Source organism: Piliocolobus tephrosceles, chromosome 17 (genome assembly GCF_002776525.5).
Source record: "Piliocolobus tephrosceles isolate RC106 chromosome 17, ASM277652v3, whole genome shotgun sequence".
NCBI lineage: Eukaryota > Metazoa > Chordata > Mammalia > Primates > Cercopithecidae > Piliocolobus > Piliocolobus tephrosceles.
This window is the reverse complement of record NC_045450.1, coordinates 42,620,017-42,644,953: the sequence shown is the minus strand read 5'-3', so window position 1 is coordinate 42,644,953 and position 24,937 is coordinate 42,620,017. Positions and strand designations below refer to the sequence as shown.

The 24,937-nt window shown below is 52.0% G+C and overlaps 1 protein-coding gene across 3 annotated transcripts in view; it reads left to right on the top strand.

Moving 5' to 3' along the window:
* Positions 1-24,937, top strand: part of CNGB1 (cyclic nucleotide gated channel subunit beta 1) — a 90,511-nt gene that overhangs the window by 9,444 nt on the left and 56,130 nt on the right. Inside the window, exons 8-16 of one of the 3 annotated variants that reach the window (XM_026456872.2) lie at positions 775-850; positions 1,152-1,182; positions 1,618-1,795; positions 3,232-3,307; positions 4,394-4,430; positions 11,363-11,522; positions 12,791-12,877; positions 21,935-22,022; positions 22,668-22,818. In XM_026456872.2, coding sequence (XP_026312657.1) covers positions 775-850; positions 1,152-1,182; positions 1,618-1,795; positions 3,232-3,307; positions 4,394-4,430; positions 11,363-11,522; positions 12,791-12,877; positions 21,935-22,022; positions 22,668-22,818 — 884 coding nt within the window. Of the gene's footprint in view, positions 1-774; positions 851-1,151; positions 1,201-1,617; positions 1,796-3,231; positions 3,308-4,393; positions 4,431-6,467; positions 7,163-11,362; positions 11,523-12,790; positions 12,878-21,934; positions 22,023-22,667; positions 22,819-24,937 lie in introns of those variants that run through there. The other 2 variants (XM_026456871.2, XM_023209855.2) reach the window with 2 other exon arrangements.

The following is a 24,937-nucleotide window of genomic DNA, read 5'->3' as shown; positions in this document are numbered from 1 at the left end:
TTCATTCATTCATTCATTCATTCATTCATTCATTCATTCATTCATTCATTCCTTGCTGCAGCTTGCTCTCTGTGTCTTTTGGTCCTCTACTTCCTTCTGAGACCTACGCTGCTGATTCCTGAGACCATGAAAGCAATTTAGGGTGAGGGTACCTAGAGGACTCACCAGCCTTCTTTTGGGCCATACTTGGGGGAACCGGTTGTCCTGGGAACATGGTACTTCTCTGAAGAGAGTGGGGCTTCCCAGAGGCCAGATGGATTTGGGATCCAACCCTTGACCTTAGGACCAGCCACATAATAAATCTGTGGGGCCCCAGACAAATGCAAATGCAGGCCCCTTAAAATTTTTTTTTTAATGTTTTCAGACTGTGACAGCAGAGTATGAAACCAAAACCAGGTCCTTCTAAGTCTAAGGCCTTGTGTGATGGCACAGGTCACACTCCCACGCAGCCAGCCAGCCCTGTCTGTTCCAGCACAGGGAGCCCCCAGGGCTGCACTCAGGTCCTCAAGCGGCTCTTGTCTCTCCCCTGATGCCCCAGGAGGCCACGGCTGTGGTTCCAGAGCCTGGTCCAGCCCTGGCTCAGAATTGGAGTCTGGCAGGATTTCCCCACCCCCTTGGGGCCCTTTGAGAGTTTCCAGGACAAGGCCCCCACTACACGGAGCAGCGGTGGAGGCCACGGAAGGGCTGGTTGGGGCCTGGCCCCGCGGTGGGCTGTTAGGTAGTGCACTGACCCGTTCCCTCAGGGCGCTCTGCTGACCACCGTCCCCTCCACAGGCCCGGGTCACGGCTGCTCCTGTGGCTGGAGCAGAATCTGGAGAGAGTGCTTCCTCAGCCCCCCAAATCCTCCGAGGTGAGCCAAGGAAGGGAGGGACAGGGAGTTATGTATATGGGGGGGTTTCTGGGGCCTCAGGAGGGCCTGCCTCCTCCAGCAGGCTGTCCCCACCCCCTGGAACTCAGGAGAGGGTGATGCCCCCCTTGGAGAGTCCTTGATGGGGAGGAGTGACTGCGAGAGGTGGCGGGGATTCAGGAGGAGAGACCCCCCCAACCTCCCCACTCACCAGCCTTGGGCCAGTGCACAGCCGGTAGTGGGGGTTGGGGAAGTGCACAGAGCTTGCTGTGGCCCATGACCTTGTGCCCTGTTTGTCACCCAGGTCTGGAGAGATGAGCCTGCAGTTGCTACAGGTGCTGCCTCGGACCCAGGTACAGGGAGGGGAGCTTGGGAGGGGGCTGCCTGGGATGGTCACGGGCTGGGCTCAGGGGTCAACTGGGCCCTGGAGAATTCCCCGGAGGCCGTTAGCCCCCACCCAGACTAGGACAGGGTTCAGGGCTTGCCAGGAGCAGGCTGTAGTTGGGGACACCAGAATCCCCTCCCCAGTCCAGACTGGGAAGCCAGAGTCCTGGAAGAGACGTGTGGGTCTTGGATAAGTCCCTTCCCCTCCCTGGGCCTCAGTTTCCTTGTCTGTCTGGTCTGTTTGAGGATAGGAATGGGTGAAGTGGTCCCAAAGGGCTCCCCATTCAGTCCTGTTAGTGCCTTGAATCTGGCCCCTGTGCCCTTGAGGGGTTGGAGGAAGCCCTCAAGGGATGACGTCTCTAGCTCCTGCTTTCCCTGCTGCTTAGTGCCTCCAGGACGCCCCCAGGAAACAGAGCCCAAGCTGCAGGCCCGCGAGAGCGCCCCCCTGCCCACACCCGTCCCCCTGCAGCCCAAAGAGGAACCCAAGGAGGTGCCAGCTCCAGAGCCCCAGCCTAGCTCCCAGGCCCAGGCCTCCTCCCTGCCACCACCCAGGGACCCTGCCAGGTGAGCCACCCTCAATGCAGCGCCTCCCACCAGGGAGCAGGATGAGTACCTTGTCCCTGCCCAACACCCAACCTCCAGGAAACCTGGAAGAAAATTCAACTGGATGTGTGCAGACCCCTTCCCAAGGCAGCCACATCAGCTTCGTGCCCTTTCCCACATTTCTATGCATGTCCAAGCTTTCAAGCTTTGGGTACATTTTTTTTTTTTTTTTTCCTTCAACACACACCTGACAGGAGCTAACTATACATACTCTTCTGCACTTTACTTTGTTTTTTGAGACTGAGTCTTGCTCTGTCTCCCAGGCTGGAATGCAGTGGCACAATCTCGGCTCACTGCAACTTCTGCCTCCCAGGTTCAAGCGATTCTCCTGCCTCAGCCTCCTGAGTAGCTGGGATTACAGGTGCAGGCCACCATGCCGGCTAACTTTTGTATTTTTAGTAGAGATGGGGTTTCACTGTGTTGCCCAGGCTGGTCTAGAACTCTTGACCTCAAGCAGTCTGACCACCTCGGCCTCCCAAAGTGCTGAGATTACAGGCACGAGTCACCCCGTTTGGCTTGCTTCTTTTTTTTTTTTCTCAACCTGAAAAATGTGTCTTAGAGGCGGTTTTATCCACACAGGTCTTACTGCATTCTTTCTTTGACAGCTGCATTAAATAGATGCACCAGTTTTTATTTAACCACTCAGTGGACATTTACATTTGTTTTCACCTTTTGCCACAATCAATAGCCCGTGCATGCGTCATTGAGTTCATGCACAGGTAAATCTGGAGGATAAATCAGTGGAAATAGAGTTCCTGGGCCAGAGGATACATGTATTTAAAATGGGATACAGGCTGGGTGCAGTGGCTTACGCCTGTAATCCGAGTACTTTGGGAAGCTGTGGCAGCAGGAGTTTGAGACCAGCCTGGGCAACATAGCAAGACTCCATCTCTACAAAAAATTAAAAAAACAAAACAAAACAAAACAAAAAAACAGCTGGGCATGATGGCATGTGCCTGTAGTCCCAGCTGCTCAGGAGGCTGAGACAGGAGTGAGCTATGATCACACCAGCCTGGGCCACCAAGTCAAGAAAGAAAGAAGGAAGAAAGAAAGAAAGAAGGAAGAAAAAAAGAAAGAAAGGAAGGAAGGAGGGAAGGAAATTAGGACAGGTGTTGCCACTTTCCATGTGTGAGATGCCCAAAATGCACTCCCTTCCAGGGATGGGTGGGAGGGTTGGGGGAGCCTGAGCTACCTGGTGGGGCCTGAACCAGAAGCTCACTTAGGGAGGGTGGAGCGGTGGGGGGGAATGGTTTTCAGGCTGGAAACCTGGGCTCTGGCTCCTGGCAGGCTCTGCCTTTTGGCAGGCTTGTTTTCTGCCTTGGGAATGAGCTGACTTTGGCCTCGGTTTCCCCACAACCCTTCCGACCTGGACATAGCACACTCTCTCCCACCCGCAGGCTGGTGGCGTGGGTCCTGCACAGGCTGGAGATGGCTTTGCCGCAGCCAGTGCTACATGGGAAGATAGGGGAACAGGTCAGTGCTGGGCGCATGAAGTGGGGGCCTTGGTGGGAGGGGTCTTGGGAACTCGGGTAAGGAGCGGGATGGTTGGCCTGTGTCCCTGGGGTGTGAAGGCACAACAGGAAAAAGGGACCCTGTGGTAGAAGCCCAGCTCCCCCAGCCTTCCTGTCTGCATGGCCCACGTTCATTCCACCCACTCTGAGGCACAATGGCCACAGGGCTGAGACGTGGTGGCCCAGCCCCTCCTGCCAGGAGTTCACAGTCAGTGGGGGAGGTCCTTCCATGGGGGAGCAGAGGGGACATGGGGCACAGAAGTGGAGCCTCCTGGGAGCATCAAGGAAGGCTTCCCAGTGGAGGTGGCCTCCAAGCATTTGCAAAGGTCCAGAGATACCCAGATTCTGGGAAGAAGTAAGGCTCACAGGAGCTGGCAGACCCTATGTGCATTCCTGATAGCCTAGGGCTCCAACATGAGTGGCCAGGGAGAGCACTCATGCGCCCTGTCACCGGTTCCTCTCCTTCCTCATGAACCAGGAACCTGGCCCTTTTTTCTTGGGTGCAATTGAACGTCTTTATAGAAGCACCTGGAACTGGGAGGTGGGAAGCCTAATCTCTCTCCTGGCTGTGTGGCCTCCGCCCTGGCCTTCTCAGAACCTCAGTTGTCCCAGCTGACCAATGGTCAGTTGTTTACAGAACTCTTTACCTGCATTTTCATGCCCAGGGCTGTGAGAATGGAGGTAAAGAGTTCTGTAAACAAAGCTGTCTAGGCTCCAGAGACAGGAAGGCCTGGCCAGGTCCTGGGTCTTTGTGTTACTCAAGGGCTTGGCCTGGCTCTTCTGAGCAGGTGCCGCTGCTGTGGCTGTCTGGGGTCGCCCCCACCTTGCTTCACTTGAGCCAAGGCTCGAGCTCTCAAAGCCCCCTCCCCCCACCTCAAATCCTTCATTGGCCCTGGGCACAGCGGGACTCTCTTCTCCATCCCATGGTACAACTAAGGCCTGGAGAGGTGGGTCAAGGTCACCTTGAAGGCCTTGAAGGGGTGGCTGAAATGGGGAGGCTGGTGAAGAGGCCATGGCAGGATTTTCCCTTTTTTCTCTCTCCATGCAGGAGCCTGACTCCCCTGGGATATGTGATGTGCAGACCAGTAAGTGACACATTACTGGGTCCCCATGTGCATATTAGGAAGGGTTGCTTGGTGTCCTTGGGTCTGACTGTATGTGGGCAACGGGGCTGTCCCTGGCCAGACCTGGACTCACACAGGGGGCAGTTAGGGTCTCCTGAGCTGGAGCTGAGAGAGCCCTGTGCTCTGCAGGCCCTACCTCTGTTCAGCCTGGCCAGGTAGCCAGAGCCTGGCCCAGAGCCAGATGGTGGCTGGAGGCCCCGGGAGCCTGGTGTCCGGCTTCTCTCCGGAGCAAACAGTCCCGGGGCTAAGTCAGATGAGCTCTCCTTCCTGCTGGTAATGTCCAGAGAGCTTCCCTCATCCCCTGGCAGTTGGGCAAATGGGTTTGGCCAAGCCAAATGGAGAGGGGTGGGGTCTCACTGGAGGAATCAGGCCCCACAGCCTCCAGCTCCCTTGAGCTGGAGGGGTCCCTGTCACCTGCGGCTGGGTTGGGGAGGCATGTGATGCCCTTTATCCCAGCCCGGAGCCAGGAATCGGGGACAGAGGACTGAGACCAGTCCCGAGCCAGGAATCAGGGACAGAGGGCTGAGACCAGGAAGGGGCTGGAGGCAGGATCTGTTCTTTCTTCACTTCATGGCCTCCAGAGAGGCATGTGGTGAACAGGCATTCATTCATCCATCCATTCATTCATTCATTCAGTACATAGTTAAGGATAGCCTACTATGTGCCAGGCCTGTGATGGGTTCTAGTTGTGAGCAGAGCTCAGGGGCTGTGGGTGGTGGCGTCCCCTGTTCCATCCTGGACACAAGCCCTCCAACCACAGGCCTCAGGGTATGCCAGGGCTCTGAGCTCTGCCCTGTGTCTACAAGGCTGTGTCCAGCCCCAGCCCCACTAGGCCGATGGTGGTCTCCACGAGTGCCCTGAAGCTGGGGGTGGCCGCTGTGGCCTGGAGCACACACTGGCCAGTGCACTGTGGAGCTCAGGTCTGATGGAGAGGCATGGGGGGGCGTTAGGGTTGATGGTAATCATGGCGATGACATGAGGAGAGCTGGCCTGTCTCAAAGCAGAGCATACGCAGTCTCTCACGAAAGCTCACGGCCAATCTGGGGTAACAGAGCAGAGACCCTCATGGCTGTTGGGGCAGGCAGTGGGCAGAACTCAGAGAACCAAAAGCACCTGCCCAAGGTCACAGAGCAAATCGAGTCCACCTGGCCTGGCAGCCTCCGCTTAAAGGAACTAAAAACATTTCCTTGGGGGCAGAGAGCCTCCAGAGGGTCTGCATCTGAGGATGGAGCACCAGAACCCTCTTCTCTTCCCCTCTGGAAGGAGGCGGGATTCTCTGCCAGCTGTGGCCAGGGCCTCCCTGTAATGTCTGGAGCATGTGGGTTATGGGTGGACGCTGGGTGGCCATGTGGGCAGGCTCATGGGGACAGGGCGGGGAGCTGGCTTGGTTTCCTTTTCTAGGGCTGCCGTAACAGATGTGTACACACTGGGCGGCTTAGAACAACAGACACTGATTCTCCCACCATTCAGCAGCCAGAAGTCCAGGGTCAAGGCTTTGGCAGGGTCGGCTCCTCCTGGGACTCTGAGCGAGACATGCCCGTGCCGCTCTCCTTGCTCCTGCTGGCCACTTGTGGTCCTTGGCAAACCTTGGCTTCTGGCTGTCCTCCAGTTCCCGCCTCCGTCTCTACACACCTTTACCTCTGTGTCTGTGTGTGTCAAGCCTCCCTCTCCGTTCTTTTAAAAGGACATCAGTCATTGGATTTAGGGCCCACCCTAAATCCAGGATGATCTCACTTTGAGATCCTTAACTTAATCACGCCTGCAAAGAAGCTATTTCCAAATAAGGTCACATTCACAGGTAATGGGGTTAGGACTTGGAATTATCTTTTTGGGAGACACTATTCCACTCACGTCCCATGTCATGGGGAGACTCTCAGGGGCTGGGGGTTATGTGTCCCCTGCCCTCCCCATTCATTCACTCATCCACTCACTCACTCACTCACTCATTCCTTCCGCCTGTCCACCCAGCCACCCACCCTGTCTTCTCCTTTGTTTCAGGGGTGATGGGAGCTGGAGGTCTCTGAAATAAGGGAGAAGGGAATCTGGGAGAGCTCAGATGGACACACGGATGGAAGGAAAGAAGGATGCCCTGAAGAGAAGACCTTCCGGGGGGAGGTGGCCACTGACACCCCACCCTATTTGAACAGCGAACCCCTCCCTGTCCACACACTCCCAGGCAGGACAAGGGGAGCCAGCGTCACCTGCACCAGCCCCAGAGCCTCCCAGACCAGAACAAGGGGAAGGCCAGCCATGGGCAGCCTGCAAGATTTAGGCTAGACAGCAGGACTTACCCCTAGAGGGCTGTGGAAAAGCCCCATAGCTGGGCGTGGTGGCTCACGCCTATAATCCCAGCACTTTGGGAGGCTGAGGCAGGAGGATTGCTTGAGCCTGGAAGTTCGAGACCACCGTGGGCAACACAGTGAGACCCTGTCTCTAAAAAACCTTTTTTTAATTAATAAATTAAAAAGCCCCATGGAGGGAGGACTCAGTATTGAGCATCTCTTTAAGAGGACGCGTGCACAGCTCCCAGTGTGGTACCTGGCACAGTCAGCACCTCGACAAGATACAGTTTTTCCCAGAAGAGGTTTCTCCCTAGGCCTGGCCACACTTTCTCCTTCCAAGGCTTGGGGACACCAGTGAGCAGCAACAAACATTTCCATTAACATTAAAAGAGCGTAAATGAGCACATCAAACCTGTGATTGCATGATATTATTGCTGAGGATAAAGCTAAAAGAAGGGTTTAGATTTTAAAAGTGGGTGGACTGAATAGCCCTGGGCTTGGGGTATTGGGTTGCAGGAGGGGAGGAATTAGCCAGGGCTCCTGAGCCGGGGGTCCTGGCTCCCAGCTGGCCCACATGTGTCTTTGTTAGGGCCATGGAGTGATTTTAAAAATTAGAATTGATTGCCGACATTTAAAAATCAGGTAGCTTTACATGAAAAAATCTGTCTTCTCTCGAAAACTGGGTAGACCTGGCTGTAATGGGCCCACACTGTGCTTGTGAGGACAGTCTGGGCAGCTGCTGGCACCTGAAGGCAGGTGGCACCTGCCCCTTCATTTGTATACATCATCACCCTGGCTGGGCAGGCCTTTGGATTCGAGATCCCTGAGGTCTCAAACTGGTGATGAGGTGGGGCAATCCCAGTAGAGGAAATAAAGTGTGGTATACAGGAGAGTGGTGGGACTTCAGCTAATGTGGAGCCCAGCATCCTTAATGCGGAAGATAAAACTAGAGAAGTTGGGGCCTCACTCTAGGAGACTAGGCTGTAGGCAATGGGGAGTCATTGAAGGTGATTGAGCAGGGGAGTGACTTCAGAAAGATTACTCTGAGGCTGAACAAGCATTGGAGACAGGGAGAGCAATCAAAGCAGAGACCCTTCCAAAGCACCTGGGGCCAATTATGAAGAACGTCCTACCCCAGACTTTGTGATTCAAGAGTACTGGGAGCTGGGAATCTGGTTCTGTTTTTTTCCCTCCCCTCCCCTCCTCTTCCCTCCTCCCCTCCCCTCCCCTCCCTCCCTCCCCTCCCTCCCCTCCCTCCCCTCTCCTCCCCTCTCCTCCCCTCCTCTCCTCTTTCACCACCGAGCAATGGTTATGGAAGAATCTGCTTTATTGAGAAGTACCTGCTTTCTCAGATGATTCTGATGAACGGGAGAGGCTGGGACCATACTTTGAGAAACACCCAGTGAGAGGTTAGTACTTTGGGGCCAGGTGGGAGGAGATGTGAGCCTGGGCCAGGGAGAGGCAGAGGAAGGAGGTATCATGACCCAGGCCTGCCAGAAAGGGTGGTGGTTTGGAGTTAGGGCTCAGGCTTTGACAGAGACCCAGGGGTCCAGGTGGGTGCCTTAGCCTAGAATTCGTGTGCCCAGGTTCCTGCCTGCTGATCCTGGAAGCAGGCGCTCCTTCCCACATGGAGCTGTTGACTTTCGTTCTTTTTTATTTTATTTTATTTTATTTTATTTTGAGATGGAATCTTGCTCTGTCACCAGGCTGGAGTGCAGTGGTGTGATCTCAGCTCACTGCAACCTCCACCTCCCGGGTTCAAGCAATGCTCCTGCCTCAGCCTCCCGAGTAGCTAGGACTACAGGCGCCTGCCACCACGCCTGGCTAATTTTTGTATTTTTAGTAGAGAAGGGGTTTCACCATGTTGGCCAGGATGGTCTTGATCTCTCGACCTCATGATCTGCCTGTCTCAGCCTCCCAAAGTGCTGGGATTACAGGTGTGAGCCACTGCATCCAACCAAGACTGTTGACTTTCATCGGCTAGGGTCAGAACCTCATTTGACGGCCCTGAGGGCAGAGAGGCCACTGACCAAGAGGTGGCATGCCAGGGTGGAGTGGCAGTTTCTATGGGAACTGTAGCACTCATAGCTCCTGAACACCTCGGTAGGGCCGCGGAGAAGCTGGGAGAGCTATGAATCAGACACCTGTAGAGAGGCGCGGTCGGAGTTTCAGGGATGGGCCAGCAGTTCCTGCACCAGGCCTCCTGGGGGCCTGCCCTGGGGGCTGTGTAGCAGCATACCCCATCCCTCCCCTTCCAGGTTGGTAATCTTGGGTACTGTCCTCCTCTCAGAGCTGCAGAATCTTTAGCTGTAAAATGGGAATAGTATAGGACACGTCTTGCAGGCCTGCTGCAGAGATGAAAGGAGGAAATGAGGCCGGGCACAGTGGCTGATACCTGTAATCCCAGCACTTTGGGAGGTCAACGTGGGTGGATCACCTGAGGTCAGGAGTTCGAGACCAGCCTGGCCAATATGGTGAAACCCTGTCTCTACTAAAAATACAAAAATTAGCCAGATGTGGTTGCATGCGCCTGTAATCCCAGCTACTCAGGAGGCTGAGGCATGAGAATCGCTTGAACAGGAGGCGCTGCAGTGAGCCGAGATCGCACCACTGCTCTCAAGCCTGGGTGTCACAGCGAGACTCTGTCTCAAAAAAAAAAAAAAAAAAAAAAAAAAAAAAGAAGGAAATGCTTATAAAATACCCACGCACTAAATAGGACCTAAAAAGAAAAGGTTAATGGAAAACAAAGGCAGTGTGGAAGCAAGGACGGCATCAATTCTTAAGGACAGTGCCCCGTAAGGAGTGGCCGCTGATGCCATGAGGTGCTCGTGGGACACATTTGTCACCTGGGATAGTGCACTGGGAAAACGGGAGTCAGGGGACCTGGCTCTGCCTCCACCTTCCTGTGTGGCCTGGGACAAGACACTCAGCCTCTCTGAGCTGGCTCTCTTTAAAAGGGGGAAAGTACCATTCCTGCCCTTTGGGGCTGCTGTGAAAGCTCACGTGCTGTCAGGCAAGATGTTCTGTTCCCTGGATGTCCCCTGCTACGCCCAGGCGGGAACTGACACCCCAAGGGGCTGCTTAGAGTGGAGACGCTGTACCATTGCTGGACAGCAGCATAGACTGACCCGGGCAACACGTCCCACCACCGGATTCAGGGTCACACTTGGAGGAGCCTCCCTGGCTAAACCCCAGGGGCATTTGCAGGGCCAGAGGAGCCGGAAGCAACCATGGAAACAGCTAGTTCGGGATGTGCTTGGGGCTTCCCTAGAGGGCCGGCAGCACCTCATCTGGGAGACAGGGATAATATCTGTACCTAGAAGTGGGGAGCTACATGCCTGGCAATAGGAAGCACCCCATAAAATAAGGTATTTATCTCTGTCTCAGTTTACTCATCTGTAAAATGGGGAGAAAAATATAAAAGAGGGAAAATAAAATGGGGATGCTAATTATAACCTCGAAATGTTGATGTGAGGACTAATTGAGTTATTCCACGTAAATCACTCAGCACAGGTCCTGGCACATAGGAAGTGCTCAAAAATGCAGCCGCTCTTACTATTATTGTTGTTATGCAACATTATGAACAGTAACAGCCAAAATCTCAGGATAAGACTTGAGGCCAGCTTCCATTTAAAGTCATCGTTACTACTACCCGGGTATGGTGGTGCATGCCTGTAGCCCCAGTTACTCAGAAGGCTGAGGTGGGAGGATAGCTGAAGCCCAGGAGGTCGAGGCTGCAGTGAGCCATAATTGCACTAATGCACTCCAGCCTGAGCGACAGAGCAAGACCCTGTCTCAACCACAAAAAAGTCACTATTACTAATTTATGTTTGGCTGAGGGCCACCAAGATCCCTGGAGCTTTTGGGGGACACCTGGTGTCCAGGCGTTGTCCTTTGTCGCTGACACCAGCCTGGGGATAGGCTTAGGTTCCTGATGGACTGCTCTGCACTCCCTTTGAGCATCTGCCAAGCTCACAGGCCCAGGGTGTTTTCGTTGTCAAGGACCAGGATACGTGAAGAAATGTTGAAAATTAGACTCCCATCTGAAGGCGGGACCACCCCCGTGAGGAAGTGGAGTTTCCCTGGAGGGTGGAGCCTCTAGACCCAGGAGGGAGGGAAGGACTCTCAGAAGCAAATGCTGAACATATGGGCATGCTGTCACCAGGGGGTGACATCTACAGAGCAGGAAGCTCTCTCTGCATCCCTCAGGACAATCCAGGCTACCTGCACCTGGATGTGGCCAGGTGGACCCTGAACCTGGGCCTTTTGGCATCCCTGTGATGCTGTGACTAGAAACATTGTTTCTGCCTCTGCACAAACCTGTAAGAAGGAGGCCCCAGTGAGAAACAGGTTCAACCATAATCAAAGCTCTGTCTCGAGGAAAAAGGGGGAAGATGATGGAGACAGAGTGAATGAGCACAAGCTTCAGCCCATCACCGGAACACCGATCTGGTCACGCTGAAAATGGAAAGTGCCATTTCCCCACTGCCTGACTAAGCACTGAGGCACTGCTGGCCATAGCCAGGGCTCCCTGCGGGGTCCCTGGGACTCAGAGGCCCAAGCTCACTCCCCTGCACATCCCATAAATGTCTCTTCCTGTGTTCCCTGCAGTCAGCATCCTTCCTGGAGGGCAAGTGGAGCCTGACCTCGTCCTAGAAGAGGTTGAACCGCGCTGGGAGGATGCCCACCAGGATATCAGTACCAGCTCGCAGGGTACAGAAGTGGTTCCAGCTTATGAAGAAGAGAACAAAGCCGTGGAAAAGATGCCGAGGTGGGGAGTCTGAGAAGACCCTAAAAGATTAGTTATTGTTTGAGAAGGTACCAAGCATGCAGTACCTTATCCCAAAGGTATAAAAAGGCACAGAGCAGGAACCAAACCTGCTTCCCCCTGCCTTCATACAGCCATCCTTCTCCCATGGGTACAACGGCTACCAGGTTCTTATGTGCCACTCTAGAGACAGTCTGGGCATATGCAAGCTCACATCTCCCTCCTTTTTTCTTTTGGTACAGAAGGTGGCATAGCACACGTACCTATCTGCACCTCGCTATATTTATTCAACAACATACATTGAGGTCTTTCCACATTGAGGATATAGAGAGCATCTTCATTTTTGTTTTTTTGTTTGTTTGTTTTTTTTGTTTTTTGAGACGGAGTCTTGCTCTGTGGCCTGGGCTGGAGTGCAGTGGCCGGATCTCAGCTCACTGCAAGCTCCGCCTCCCGGGTTCACGCCATTCTCCTGCCACAGCCTCCTGAGTAGCTGGGACTATAGGCGCCCACCACCGTGCCCGGCTAGTTTTTTGTATTTTTTTAGTAGAGACGGGGTTTCACCGTGTTAGCCAGGATGGTCTCGATCTCCTGACCTCGTGATCCGCCTGCCTCGGCCTCCCAAAGTGCTGGGATTACAGGCTTGAGCCACCGTGCCCGGCGAGAGCATCTTCATTTTTCACTGCTGCATAGTATTCCATCATATGGCTCAACCATAATTTATTATTCACTATTGATGGACATTTAGGTTGGTTCCAAATTTTTGTTATTATGAACAATTCTGCAACAGGCACTCTTGTATGCATGTCTTTGCATGTGTGCGAATACATCTGCAGGAGATTTCTAGAGGGGAATTGTGGGTCATTGGTCATGAGAATGTGGATTTGTGGTCATGACCGCCAAGTCGCTTTCCATAGGGATGTCGCAATCTTTTTTCCTACTAGAGATGCTTGGTGACAGCAGGAGGTCTCGGGTTCTGAAGTCCATAACTTACATAGCTAAGATGGGGAAACTGAGGCCCAGAGAGGATCAGAGGCTGACCTAGGGTCACCACCAGGACAGTGGCTGGGACAGTCCCCTCGTGCAGAGGAGAGGGTTTGTTGCCAGAGAGAGTCCAGGGTTGCTCAGGTGGGGCTCCCCAGGTTGAGCCTTGGTTGGAAAGTCTAGGTCCAGGCTCAGGAGTCATGAGACATCCTACAGAAAATGGGGGCAAGAGGTAGACTCAGCGGGGCAGCTTCAGGTGGACTCACCTCCTGCCTCTAACCCCAACTTAGAGAGCTGTCCAGGATTGAAGAGGAGAAAGAAGATGAGGAGGAGGAAGAGGAAGAGGAGGAGGAGGAAGAGGAGGAGGAAGTGACTGAGTAAGTCATTTGCTCACCTGGCTGGGAATGGTCCTGCGGCTGGGGTTGGCTGAGCTCCTGGGGTCTGGGCACTCTTTGCTGCTCATGGGAGCTCCTTTCTCTTGTTCTGTGCCGTGTGAGGCTTGGAGAAGCTGAGGTTCCCCTGCTGTGCTCATCATGACCTGGGAATCATATTACCCACCACTCCACATCCCTCTCCACACACACTAGAATGCAGCCTCCAAGAGGGCTGGGACTTTTATCTGTTGCTTTCATTGCCATGTCCCTAGAGCCTAGAACGGTGCCTGGTACACAGTGGGCACCACATAAATGTTAGTTGGCTGCATGGGCATATGCAGTGGACTCCCAGTTCTCCCATTATTCACAAAGCCAAGGCTGCCTCCCCTCCATATCCACCCGCCTTGGTTGCCTTTGATGCCTTCTAGGGCTGTCCTGGGTTCTACTCTACTGCCCAGTAATGGTTGATCGTCCACCCACATCCATAGATTTTAACGCTAAACACACAGAAGAGTTCAGTTAAAATAAAAGTTAAACACTAGAGATCAGGAAACACTATGGAGGGGGAGTGGAAGAATGGCTGGACGGGGGATACGCATGGGGAAGAGCAGGCAGTTGGACACCTGTGCCTGGAGTTAGGAGCGGGAGAGGTGGGGCTGGAGATGTGACATTGGGATTCTGGGCATGTGAGTGGCATTGAAAGCTATGGGGTTCAAGGAGATGCCCAGGGAGCGAGTGTGGATAGAGGAGAGGCTCATGGACAAGACCAGAGGTTGGGGAGATGAGGAACCAAAAAGGACTGAGGAGGAGGCACCCGTGAGCAGGGAAGAGACAAGAAGAGTATGGGGCCTAGAAGCCAAGTTAGTGTTTCAAGAAGGTCGGCCAGTCATGGTGGCTCACGCCTGTAATCCCAGCACTCTGGGAGGCTGAGGCAGGTGGATCACTTGAACCCAGGAGTTCAAGACCAGCCTAGCCAATGTAGCAAAACCCCATCTCTATTAAAAAAAAAAAAAAAAAGAAGAAGAAGAAGAAAGAAGGACTGCCTCAAAAGCAGGTTGTAAAGCCTTGAACTTGTTTTCCCAAAGGCGATAGGGAGCCATTGAAGGTTCATAAGCAGGAGAGTAGCATGATCTGGCAGCTGTGTTGGAGAAAGACTGAGGCAGGGAGAACAGTGAGGAGACTGTTATGGTGGGCCAGGTGATAGTAAGTTACTCTGTCCTTGCTCCAGTCCCCTGGCATTATGTCCCTGTCTCTCTGCCTGCCATAGGTACCTCATGACCCCCATCCTTTCTCCCTGACCTGTCTCTCTGGCCATGGCCTGAGACAGGATAGCACCGTGAGTGTTAGGAGCACAGGCTTTGGCATCCGAAACACCAATACCACTTTGCTTCTGTTAGTGAAATGACCGGGGCAAGTGGTGTACCTGCTCAGAGCTTCTGTCTCCACATCTGTAAAATGGGGGATAAAACAAGCCTCCTGCAGGGGGTCATCAGGGCCAGCGGTGATGATGGAAGTGGTAGGACCAGGCCTGGAGTAAGTGCCCCATCGATGGCCACTGTTGTTCTCGTCCCCGCTGATAGCCTCTTTTTGTTCCAGTCAGGAAATAGTTAAACAGGATTTCAGAGCTGGAGGCCTATTCAGTGTCATCTGCTTTTAGTCCATCCTTACTCAATTCACATAGACTCTTTCCATCCTTGACAGGAGGCCACACAGCCTTGACTTGCTTACCACCAGTGACAGGGAGCTCACAAACTCTCAAAGGCTGTCCATTTCATCCGTATGCCCCTCTGACTTGTGAAATTATTTCTTACACTAAAACTAAGCCTGCTTTCCTGTGGCTTCTATCCCTTCCTGACTTGTCCTAATTCTGCCTTCTGAGCCACCCTGCAGTCCCAGCAAGGTGAAGAACTTAGCTGCTGCCTGGTTTCATTAGAGCAGCTTGTTTGCCCTCTGCCTTCGATGGAGCTATGCTTCTGTGTGGAGTGCATAGCTGCAAGTGGCTCCCTTGCTGAACTTATACACCTAACACCCAGGCTGGAAAACCCCTGTATTTGCCACTGCTCTGGATCTGAGACACCCTTTGAAGGCCAGTGATCAACTATGCTCACATACATGCATGTGCACACGAGTACTAACTATACATATGTTCTCAGAATGCAGTACACATGGGCACATACACGCATATCTGCACTATACCCGTATATACCAGCACACCGACACACACAGACATATATGCTGGGTTATGCACACACTTACATGTACAGGCACGCACACATTTATACTCACATACATCCTGCATATATGCACAAGCAGCACACTCATACATGTTCATACATGTGTGTGCACACAGGCACACATGTACACACTTGCACACATGCACACACTTGCACACATGCACATGACAGCCTTGCACACATGCACATGCATCTGGAGTTACCCGCAGATGCTGCGGGTGTGCACGTCTTCGTACAAATGTTCACCCAGAGTTTTGAACTCATGAAACTTTTGGGCTCCAGGCCCAGGGAGGGGCAAGGGAGTGACAGAGTGGGTGATCACAGGGCCAGGGTCAGAGGGTGTGAGGCCCAGGGCAAGCAAAACTGGGCTGTCACTGGCTGGGGAAGGATGCTCTTGGCCAGCTTTGCAGAGACACAGCTTACTGAGGACATGAGGGCCCGGTAACGGGCAGATGGTCGCCTAGAGACCCGGTCTCTACAGGCAACAGCTCAGCTTTCCCTAGCAACCACGGCCTTTTGGTTCCACCTGGCCTCCCTGGGGATGCTTCTGCCGTTCCCTGCACATCTTCTCAATCTGATTAGAAGCAGGAAGGATTGCTGGCTCCTCTGCCACTGGAGCCACGCTGGCTCGGGAGCTGGGCTCCCACTTGCATGCACCCACCCAGGCTTGGGATGAACGTCACAGCCCTCAGCTGAACCCCTGCACCATGGGCATCCTGACTGGCCCTGACCGAGAGACCCAAGTAGGTGGCTGCCCCTCCCTAAGTCTTCCCTCCTTCCTGCTTTTGGGGCTGGGATTTCAGGTGGAGAGTCTGCTGAAGGTGACAGTGAGGACCATAACATTGGGGCACGGCCTGCGGGATGGCACGGGGAGGAGGAGTGGACGGGTAAACTTTTGGGAGCTGGCTGCCACTGCTGCTCCCTGGATCTTAAACTTGGAAAGTGGCGGTGGGGGCCGGCCTCCAGGAAGCCCACCTCAGCCAATCTGTCTGTTCCTCTGCTTGGAAATCCCTGGGACTTGGGAACTTTCTGGAAGTTGATGGCTTGCTGCTTCTGGGCTGCGCAAGAGGGAACCTTGGCAGGCACTGGGCACCCTGTCAAGCAGGGGCCATGTGGCTTTGGTACATGGCCCCTAGACAGCCCCTGGTGATGCTGACAGCGCCACTACTGGGCTGTTTAGGTGTTTTGATAGCTGGGGATATTTGTGCAAAAGGTTCCTCAGTCCACGTGGGTGATTTCATAACCCTGCAGATCGCTGCCTCCTCTGGGATTAATAATAATAATGACAAGAACAATAATAATGGCTTCCATTTGACTTACGATTTTTTTCCATGCCACTCATGGCTAAGGCAGCCTGAATGACAGATTCTATTATTCTCTCATCCCATTTCACAGATGAGAGAACTGAGATTCAGAGACAGGGCCCTGTCTCTGAAGTGTAGAGCTGGGATTCTTGGCATTACAAGGAAAGCTGCTCCCAATGTTTAGTGATGATGAATCCAGAAGAATCACCAGAACAACACCTGGCAGTCCTTTTTTTGACTTTTCTATGAGATTCTCATTGGCCCTTCTCATCTTACTCAAATAGGTCACGCTGCACAGGCCAGGCAAATCCTACCCATTTGACAGATGAGCAGACAGAGGCAGCCCAAGGGCTTCGAGATGACTTGCACAAGGCCATACAGTGGCTTCCGGTCTGATACTGGAATAAGCAGGACCCCAGGAAGCCTCTGGCTGGGCCTGTGGGCAGTTCATTTTCTGAGCCTTTGCGCTGTAGGCAGAGAGCTGAGACAGACCCTGTATCTATTTCAGGAAAGTCATCCAGTCATCCCCCTTGCAGCCGGAGACCTGTCTTTAACCCATTTGTGCAAGGCTGACTTCTTAGTGTAGAAGGCACAGTCTCCAAAATACTCAGAGGCGGGCAGTGAAACAGAGCATTGAGCACGTGGCCTTGGGGTCAGGGATGCAGTATCTTATCTAGGCCCACCTTGCACAGGTGGTATGACTGTGGATCGGCCATCCAAACTCTCTGAACCTCTGTTTTCTCAGCTTGCATGTGAGCAGTAACAGTTCTGATCTGTCAGGGTTATGTGAGATTTGTTTTTTTTTTTTTTTTTCTAGGCTCGTTTAAAAAGTTAATTATTTTTTCTTTTCTTGTTTATTTTTTTTTAAAGACAGAGTCTCGCTCTGTTGCCCAGGGAGTCAAGTGGCACAATCCTGGCTCACTGCAATCTCTGCCTCCTGGGTTCAAACAATTCTACTACCTCAGTCTCCCGAGTAGCTGGGATTACAGGCACGCACCACCACGCCTGGCTAATTTTTGTATTTTTAGTAGAGGCGGGTTTCACCATATTGGCCAGGCTGGTCTCAAACTCCTGACCTCAAGTGATCTGCCCGCCTCAGCCTCCCAAAGTGCTGGAATTACAGGCATGAGCCACTGTGCCCAGCCTAATTATTTTTTCAGTTGACAAAAATTGTATATATTTTCGTGTATAATTGTTGTTTTGAAATATGTATACATTGTGGAATGGCTAAATCGAGCTAATTAACATACACATTTCCTCATATGTTCATCATTTTTTGTGGTGAGAACAGTTTAGATCTACTCTTAGCAATTTTTACAAATACAATACTTTGCTATTAACTAGAGTCACATGCTGTATAACAGATCTCTCACATTTATGCTTTCTATCTAGCAGAATCTTTGTACCCTTTAACCAACATCTCTCCAACCCTCACCCCTCCCCAGCCCCTGGTAACTACCATTTTATTCTCTCCTTCTGTGAGTTCAACCTTTTTACACTACACATATAAGTGAGATCATATGGTATGTGTCTTTCTGTGTTTAGCTTATTTCACTTAACATAATGTCCTCAAGGTTCACAAATGACAAAGTTTCCTTCATCTTAAAGGCTGAATTCTTTTGTGTATATATAGGACATTTCCTTGATCCACTCATCTGTTGATAGACACTTGGGAGGCCAAGGCAGGTGGATCACCTGAGGTCAGGAGTTCGAGACCAGCCTGGCCAACATGATGAAACCCTGACTCTACTAAAAATACAAAAATTAGCCGGATGTGGTAGCGTGGGCCTGTACTCCCAGCTATTCGGGAGGCTGAGGCAGGAGAATCACTTGAACCCGGGAGGCTGAGGTTGCAGTGAGCCAAGATCACATCATTGCACTGCAGCCTGGGCGACACAACGAGACCCTGTCTCGAAAAAAAAAAAAAAAATTAATGCTGCAATGATAGGAGTGCAGACATCTCTTCAACATACTGTTTTCATTTCCCTTGGATCTGTACCCAACAGCTGAATCATATGGTAGTTTCATTTTTAACTTTTTGAGGAACTTCTGTATTCTTTTCCATAATGGTTGTGTTAATTTACAATCCCACCAACAGCGTGTAAGTGTTCCCTTTCCACTGCATCCTCACCAACACTTGCTATCTTGTCTTTTTTGGGGCGGGGCTGGGAGACAGAGTCTCACTGTGTTGCCCCAGCTGGAGTGCAATGGTGCAATCTCAGTTCACTGCAACCTCCGTGTCCGGGGTTCAAGCGATTCTCCTGCCTCAGCCTCCCAAGTAGCTGGGATTACAGGAGCGTGCCGCCACGCCTGCATAATTTTTGTATTTTTAGTAGAGACAGGGTTTCACTATGTTGGCCAGGCTGGTCTCGAACTCCTGACCTCATGATCTGCCCGCCTCAGCCTCCCAAAGTGCTTGGATTACAGGTGTGAGCCACTGCACCCGGCCTATCTTGTCTTTTTGATAATTGCCATTCTAACAGGTGAGAAGTTGATATTTCATTGTGGTTTTGATTTGCATTTCTCTGATGATTCGTGATGTTAAGCATCTTTTCATATACCTGTTGGCCATTTGTATGTCATCTTTTGAGACACCGAGACATGTCTATTCAGATTCTTTGCCCATTTTTTAAAATCAGTTTTTTTCTTACAATTGAGTTGAGTTTCTTATATATTTTGGAAATTAACCCCTTATTCAACTAACGATTTGCAAGTATTTTCTCCTGTTCTTTAGGTTGTCTCTTCAGTCTGTTGATAGTTTCCTTGGCTGTGCACAAGGTTTTTAGTTTGATGTAATCCCATTTTGTATATTTTTGCTTTCATTGCCTGTGCTCTTGGGTTCATATTTTTAAAACTCACTGCTTAGACCGATGTCATAGAGCTTTTCCCCTATATTTTCTTCAAGTGGTTTTATAGTTTCAGATGTTACATTTAAGTAGTGTTCAATCAATGTGGGTAGGGTTTTTGTTGTTGTTGTTGTTGTTGTTTTTGAGACAGGGTCTTGCTGTGTTGCCCAGGCTGGAGTACAGTGGTGCAATCACAGCTCATTGCAGCCTCCACTTCCCAGGCTTAAGCAATCCTCCCACCTCAGCCTTCCAAGTAGCTTGGACCACAGGCACATGCCACCACACCCAGCTAGTTTTTGTATCTTACAGAGATGGGATTTTGCCTTGTTGTTCAGGCTGGTCTCGAACTCCTAAGCTCAAGCAATCCTCCTGTCTCAGCCTCCCAAAATGCTGAGATTACAGGCATGGGCCACCACACCCAGCAATCTTCTTGAGTTTCTTTCATTGATGTTTTATAGTTTTCAGCATACGGTTCTGTTACCTTCTTGATTAAATTTATTCCTAAGCTTTTTATTTTACTTTATGGCTATTGTAAATAGCGTTGTTTCATTTCTTTTTCAGATAGTTCATTGTTAGCATATTGAAATGCTACTGAATTTTCTATGTTGATTTTATATCCTGCAACTTTACTGAATTGGTTTATCAGTTCTAACAGTTTTTGTGGTGGAATCTTTAGGATTTTTTTAATATATAAGATCAAGTTATCTGCAAAGAGGAACAATTTAATTTCTTCCCTTCCAATCTGGATGCCTTTAATTTCTTCTTCTTGCCTAATTGCTCTAGCCAGGATCTCTTATACTACATTGAATAGAAGTGGTGAGAGTGGGTCAGGCATGGTGGGTCACATCTATAATCCCAACACTTTGGGAGACCAAGGTGGGAGGATCACTTGAGGCCAGGAGTTTGAGACCAGCCTGGGCAATGTAGCAAGACCCTGTCTCTACTAAAAATACCAAAAACCCAAAACAAAACAAAACCAAAAATATCCAGGAGTGGTGGCGCCTGCCTGTAGTCCCAGCTACTCAGGAGACTGAGGCAGGAGGATGGTTTGAGCCCGGGAGGTTGAGGCTGTAGTGAGCTATGATCATACCACTGCACTCCAGCCTTGGTGACAGAGTAAGACCCTGTCTCAAAAACAAACAAACAAACAAACAAACAAAAAAAGAAAAAGAAAAAGAAAAAGAACTGGTGAGAGTAGGCATGCTTGTCTTGTTCTTGATCTTAAAGGAAAAGCTTTCAGCTTTTCACTATTGAGTATGATGTCAGCTGTGGGCTTGTCATAATGGCCTTTGTTGTATTGCGGTCCATTCCTTCTATACGTAATTTGTTGAAAGATTTGATCATGGAACGATGCTGAATTTTGTCAATTGCTTTTTCTGCATCTGTTGGGATGATCATATGATTTTGTTGCCGTGGTGTACCGCATTTATAGATTTCTCAGGGTAATTTGGAGGAGGATCTGGGGAGACTTTGCATGCAGAGTGCCTGGCACACAGCCCAGGAGCCGCTGTGGCAGTGATTACTGACTGATTTCTGCTGCCAAGCAGCTGGCTCCAGACTGACTAGGCAACAATCCCGTCCCCACCTTCCTACCCCACCGTCCTTGCTTGGGAGGGCTGAGACTTGACCCTCTGGGTAGAGAATGATGCATTCAGGTTTCCTGGGTGGCAGACGCCCCAGAGCATCCTCTGTGAGCCCCTGGATGACAGGAGTCTGAGGGTTGGGGAGGGGCTGTTACGAAGCAGGAACTAATCCTAACTACAAAAATCACATTAGTTCCTAGTCCTGAGTCATCATTTTAACCCAGAGGTTGCACACGGACATCTAATTTAGCCAGGAGACAGGTTCTTTTGGCTACAGCATATTAATAAAGATATATTAATTTGAATTATCAGCATCTAAACACCAGACAACTTCACCTTAGAAACATATTTTTCAGGCTCTGTGAATGATCTGGCCACCTGGCCCCCTTTCCCAGTGGAGTGGGGGTTGCTGCCTTCAAATGGACATGGGTTCTCCAATTTGCCACAGCCCTCCCTGCCCACTGCGGCCTCACCCCTGGCCCTATCACTATGTATGCCTGCTGCCTGGGCCCAGCACCCATGAAATCTTCAGCAGTTGCAGTGGCTCTGATCTCATGGCATGAGAAGAACCAGGGCCTGGGTTTGAGATTTGTGTGGTTTGGGACAATTTGCTGTGTGACTTTGCCAGGTCACTTCACCTCTCTAGGCCTCACTTTTGTCATGCTCTGCCCATCATCAAGATTGCCTGGAGACTGGGAGACCCCAGATGACAGCTCCTCCAACCGTCTTCCATGCATTTCTCACACATGCTGTTCCCATTTCCTGGACAACCTCTTCCTCCCCCCAATTCTCTGTGGTAAAATCATCATCCTGGAGGCTCAGCTTACAGGCCACCTCTTCCAGGAAGCCCTCCTTCCTAGCAGAGTTGTGGCATGTCCTTCACAGTGCCTTGCTGAGTGCACATCTCACATGGGAAGATTGTTAGCAGGACACTGCCCTGGAGGCTCCTGAGGGTGAGACCTGTTCTTGGGCATCTCTGTGCCCTCCGTTCCTGGCACAGAGTGTGGCCCTCAGCAGGGCTGGTGAAACCTTTAACACCCGTAACCCAGTCCTTTTCTCCTGCCCCCTACCCCCACCCCACCCCGGGTCACAGGGTGCTGCTGGATAGCTGTGTGGTGTCGCAGGTGGGCGTGGGCCAGAGTGAAGAAGACAGAACCCGGCCCCAGAGCGCTTCAGACCAGGTATGAGAAGCACCAGGCACCGGCACCTCTGAGGCCTGGCTTGGCATCGGTGGAAGGATGGGGACCTTGTCCACTTTGCTTGCAGGGGGAGTTTTGGCTGGTCAGATGCCCACAGGACAGAGGGGGCAGGGTGGCAGGTCCTGCGAGACCCCTTCTTGAAAGGGGTCAGATAGTGGCCTAGGCCATGGGTTGGGAGTCGGGTGGACCCGGCTCGAGTCCTCCTGTGGATGCCTAGCTTAGGGCAAGTCACCTCCCCACTCTGGGTCCCAGTGGCCACCTGTGTATGAGGGGGCTACAGACACCTCCCTGGGGCCTGTAGGAGGACCCCAAAGGGCTCGCACACTGTGAAGTGTGGTGCTGTGGATGCTTTGTTCCCCCATGTGCCAGGCTGCAAGGAGAGTGTCCCTCATCACAGGTGACACGTCCAGCTGTTAGGACCCGTAGGTCCTGGGTACACTGCCCTCTACAGGTTGTAGGCTACTCCCGAGATGCCCAGAAGGTGGGCTGGCAGGACCTGACTGGCTGGACAGGGCAAGAAGCAGAACTGGGCCCATGTGGACTCCTGAAGGCAGATCTAACAGGAGCTGCTGAGACTAGGGCTGGGGGCTGATGGTTACAGTTCCTGTTTCCACTTTATCTTTGCAGAAGCTGTGGGAGGAAGCTGGGGAGGAGGCCGAGAGGGAGGCTGAAGAGAAGGCCAAGGAGGAGGCTGAAGAGGAGGCTGAAAAGGAACACCAGGACCGCGCCGAGACCAAGGAGGAGCCTGAGGCTGAGGCCAAGGCTGCCAGTTCAGGAGGTAGGTGTGGTGGTGGTGGTGGTGGTGGTTTGCACAAGAATATCTGTGGTCCTTTCAGGCTGGAGGCAGCCTCCGTGCAGGGGCAACCCCTCCTCCTCACCCTCCATCTCCTTCCCCCCATTGCCCCCTCAGCCATCCTGTCTTCAGGAAAATCCCATCCTTGGTGTCTTGGGGCCACGTTATCAGAGCCTACTGATATATCTCAAAGGCTCTAAGGAATTGCGCTGAGGCCCAGGACTCCCAGTGGGGCTGGGGAAATCCCGATCCCAGCCACCTCCTTCCTGCCAACCTCTCTCTGCCAGCCCCTCCTGCAGGCCCCTCCCAGCCAGTCCCTCCTGCCAGCCTCTCTTGCCATTTCTGCTCAATGAGGATGCAGCTCTTGGGCTACCGCCCAGTGAGGGTTTGGCTCAGACATCACATAGCTGAGTGAAAACTGGAACCAGAACTTGCTAACAGAGTGTCCTGGACTCCACGTCTCTTTCTGAGCTTTTCCTGATCTCCAGCTGTACCCAGCACATATATTTTGCTGTGATTTACCACCCTGCCCTCAATCCTGAGAACTCAAGCAATGGCAGAGAAAGAGCCCCAAGGAGTCCAGCAACAGCTGGGCCCTGGAGCCGGGACAGGCGGGCCCCAACCCCCGGCCAGCGGGTATTGCGTGCCTTACACTCCACCTTCCCCACGCCGTGGGTCTTCAGCCACTCTGTGAGGCAGACAGGCCATTTTACAGATGAGAAAGCTGAGGTTCTGTGTGTGTGGATTTGGCCAAGAGGTCAAGGCACAGACTTGCATTTCGCTCCTGGCTCCTCTCTCTCTTCCTTGCTGTGTGATCCAGAGCCAGTTCTGTGACCTCTCTGAACCATGACTTCCAAATCAAGAAAAATGGGGCAATAATAATACCTAGCTCACAGGTTGCTGGGCAGAGTAGGGGAGACAATGTGTCAAAGGCATCCCAAACTGTGGCTGGCACTGAGGGAGGAGTCAATATTGGGACGAGGATGTGTCTTGGCCAGCGAGCGGTTGAAATGGGACTGGACCCAGGTGTCCTAACCCTGGGTGTCCTGAGCTTGCTCCCTACCTGGTCTTTGAAAAGGGTTCTTTGTTAACTTCAAAACATATCTATAGGAATTCCTACTAAGTCCAGGCCTGGGGCTGGGTCCCCACATGGATGAAAAAGACCAGGAGCAAACAGATGCAGGCTTGGTTCAGTGGGGCTGGTTCTGCCCCTTCCCCAGGTGATTTGGAAGCAGGTGGTCTGGGACCCCCACTCTGAGAAATGCTGAGGCATAGCCATTTGCACTCAAAAGTATGGACCTGGCCAGGCGCAGTGGCTCACACCTGTAATCCCAGCACTTTGGGAGGCCGAGGTGGGCGGATCATGAAGTCAGGAGATCGAGACCATCCTGGCTAACACGGTGAAACCCTGTCTCTACTAAATATAGAAAAACTTAGCCGGGCATGGTGGCGGGCACCTATAGTGCCAGCTACTTGGGAGGCTGAGGCAGGAGAATGGCGTGAACCCAAGAGGCAGAGCTTGCAGTGAGCCCAGATTGCGCCACTGCACTCCAGCCTGTGTGACAGAGTGAGACTCCATCTCAGAAAAAAAAAGTACGGATCTAGACCCACCAGCTTTGGCGTAACCCGGGGGCTGGTTAGAAATGAGAAACTTGGGTCCCAGTCCAGACCTGCTGAATCAGACTCCTCATGGGAATAAGATCTGGTGATTTGTCTGCACATTTGTGTTTGAGGGGCAATAGCTTAGAGCCCTGGTTCTCAAACCTAACAGCCCATTGGAATCACCTGGGGAGATTTAAAAATTCCTGCTGCCAGGCCTCATCCCAGCCATTACATCAGAATCTCTGGAATGGGCCTGGGTAACAGAAATTGTCAGACCTTCCCAGGTGATTCCAATGCACAACCCAGCTGGGGAACCAGGGCCATAGGAAGAGTTACTGCTTCTGGTTGGAAGTGAAATTAATTGACCTCCAGGGCTGCTTTGGACTGGAAAATTCTACCAGGCTAAGAATGTTTGAGTCCTGGATTCTTTGGGTCTAGGAATCTGAGAGTCTGTGAGTCCTGGGTTCTTTGATTCTAATATTTTTGGGAAATGCTGCTGGTG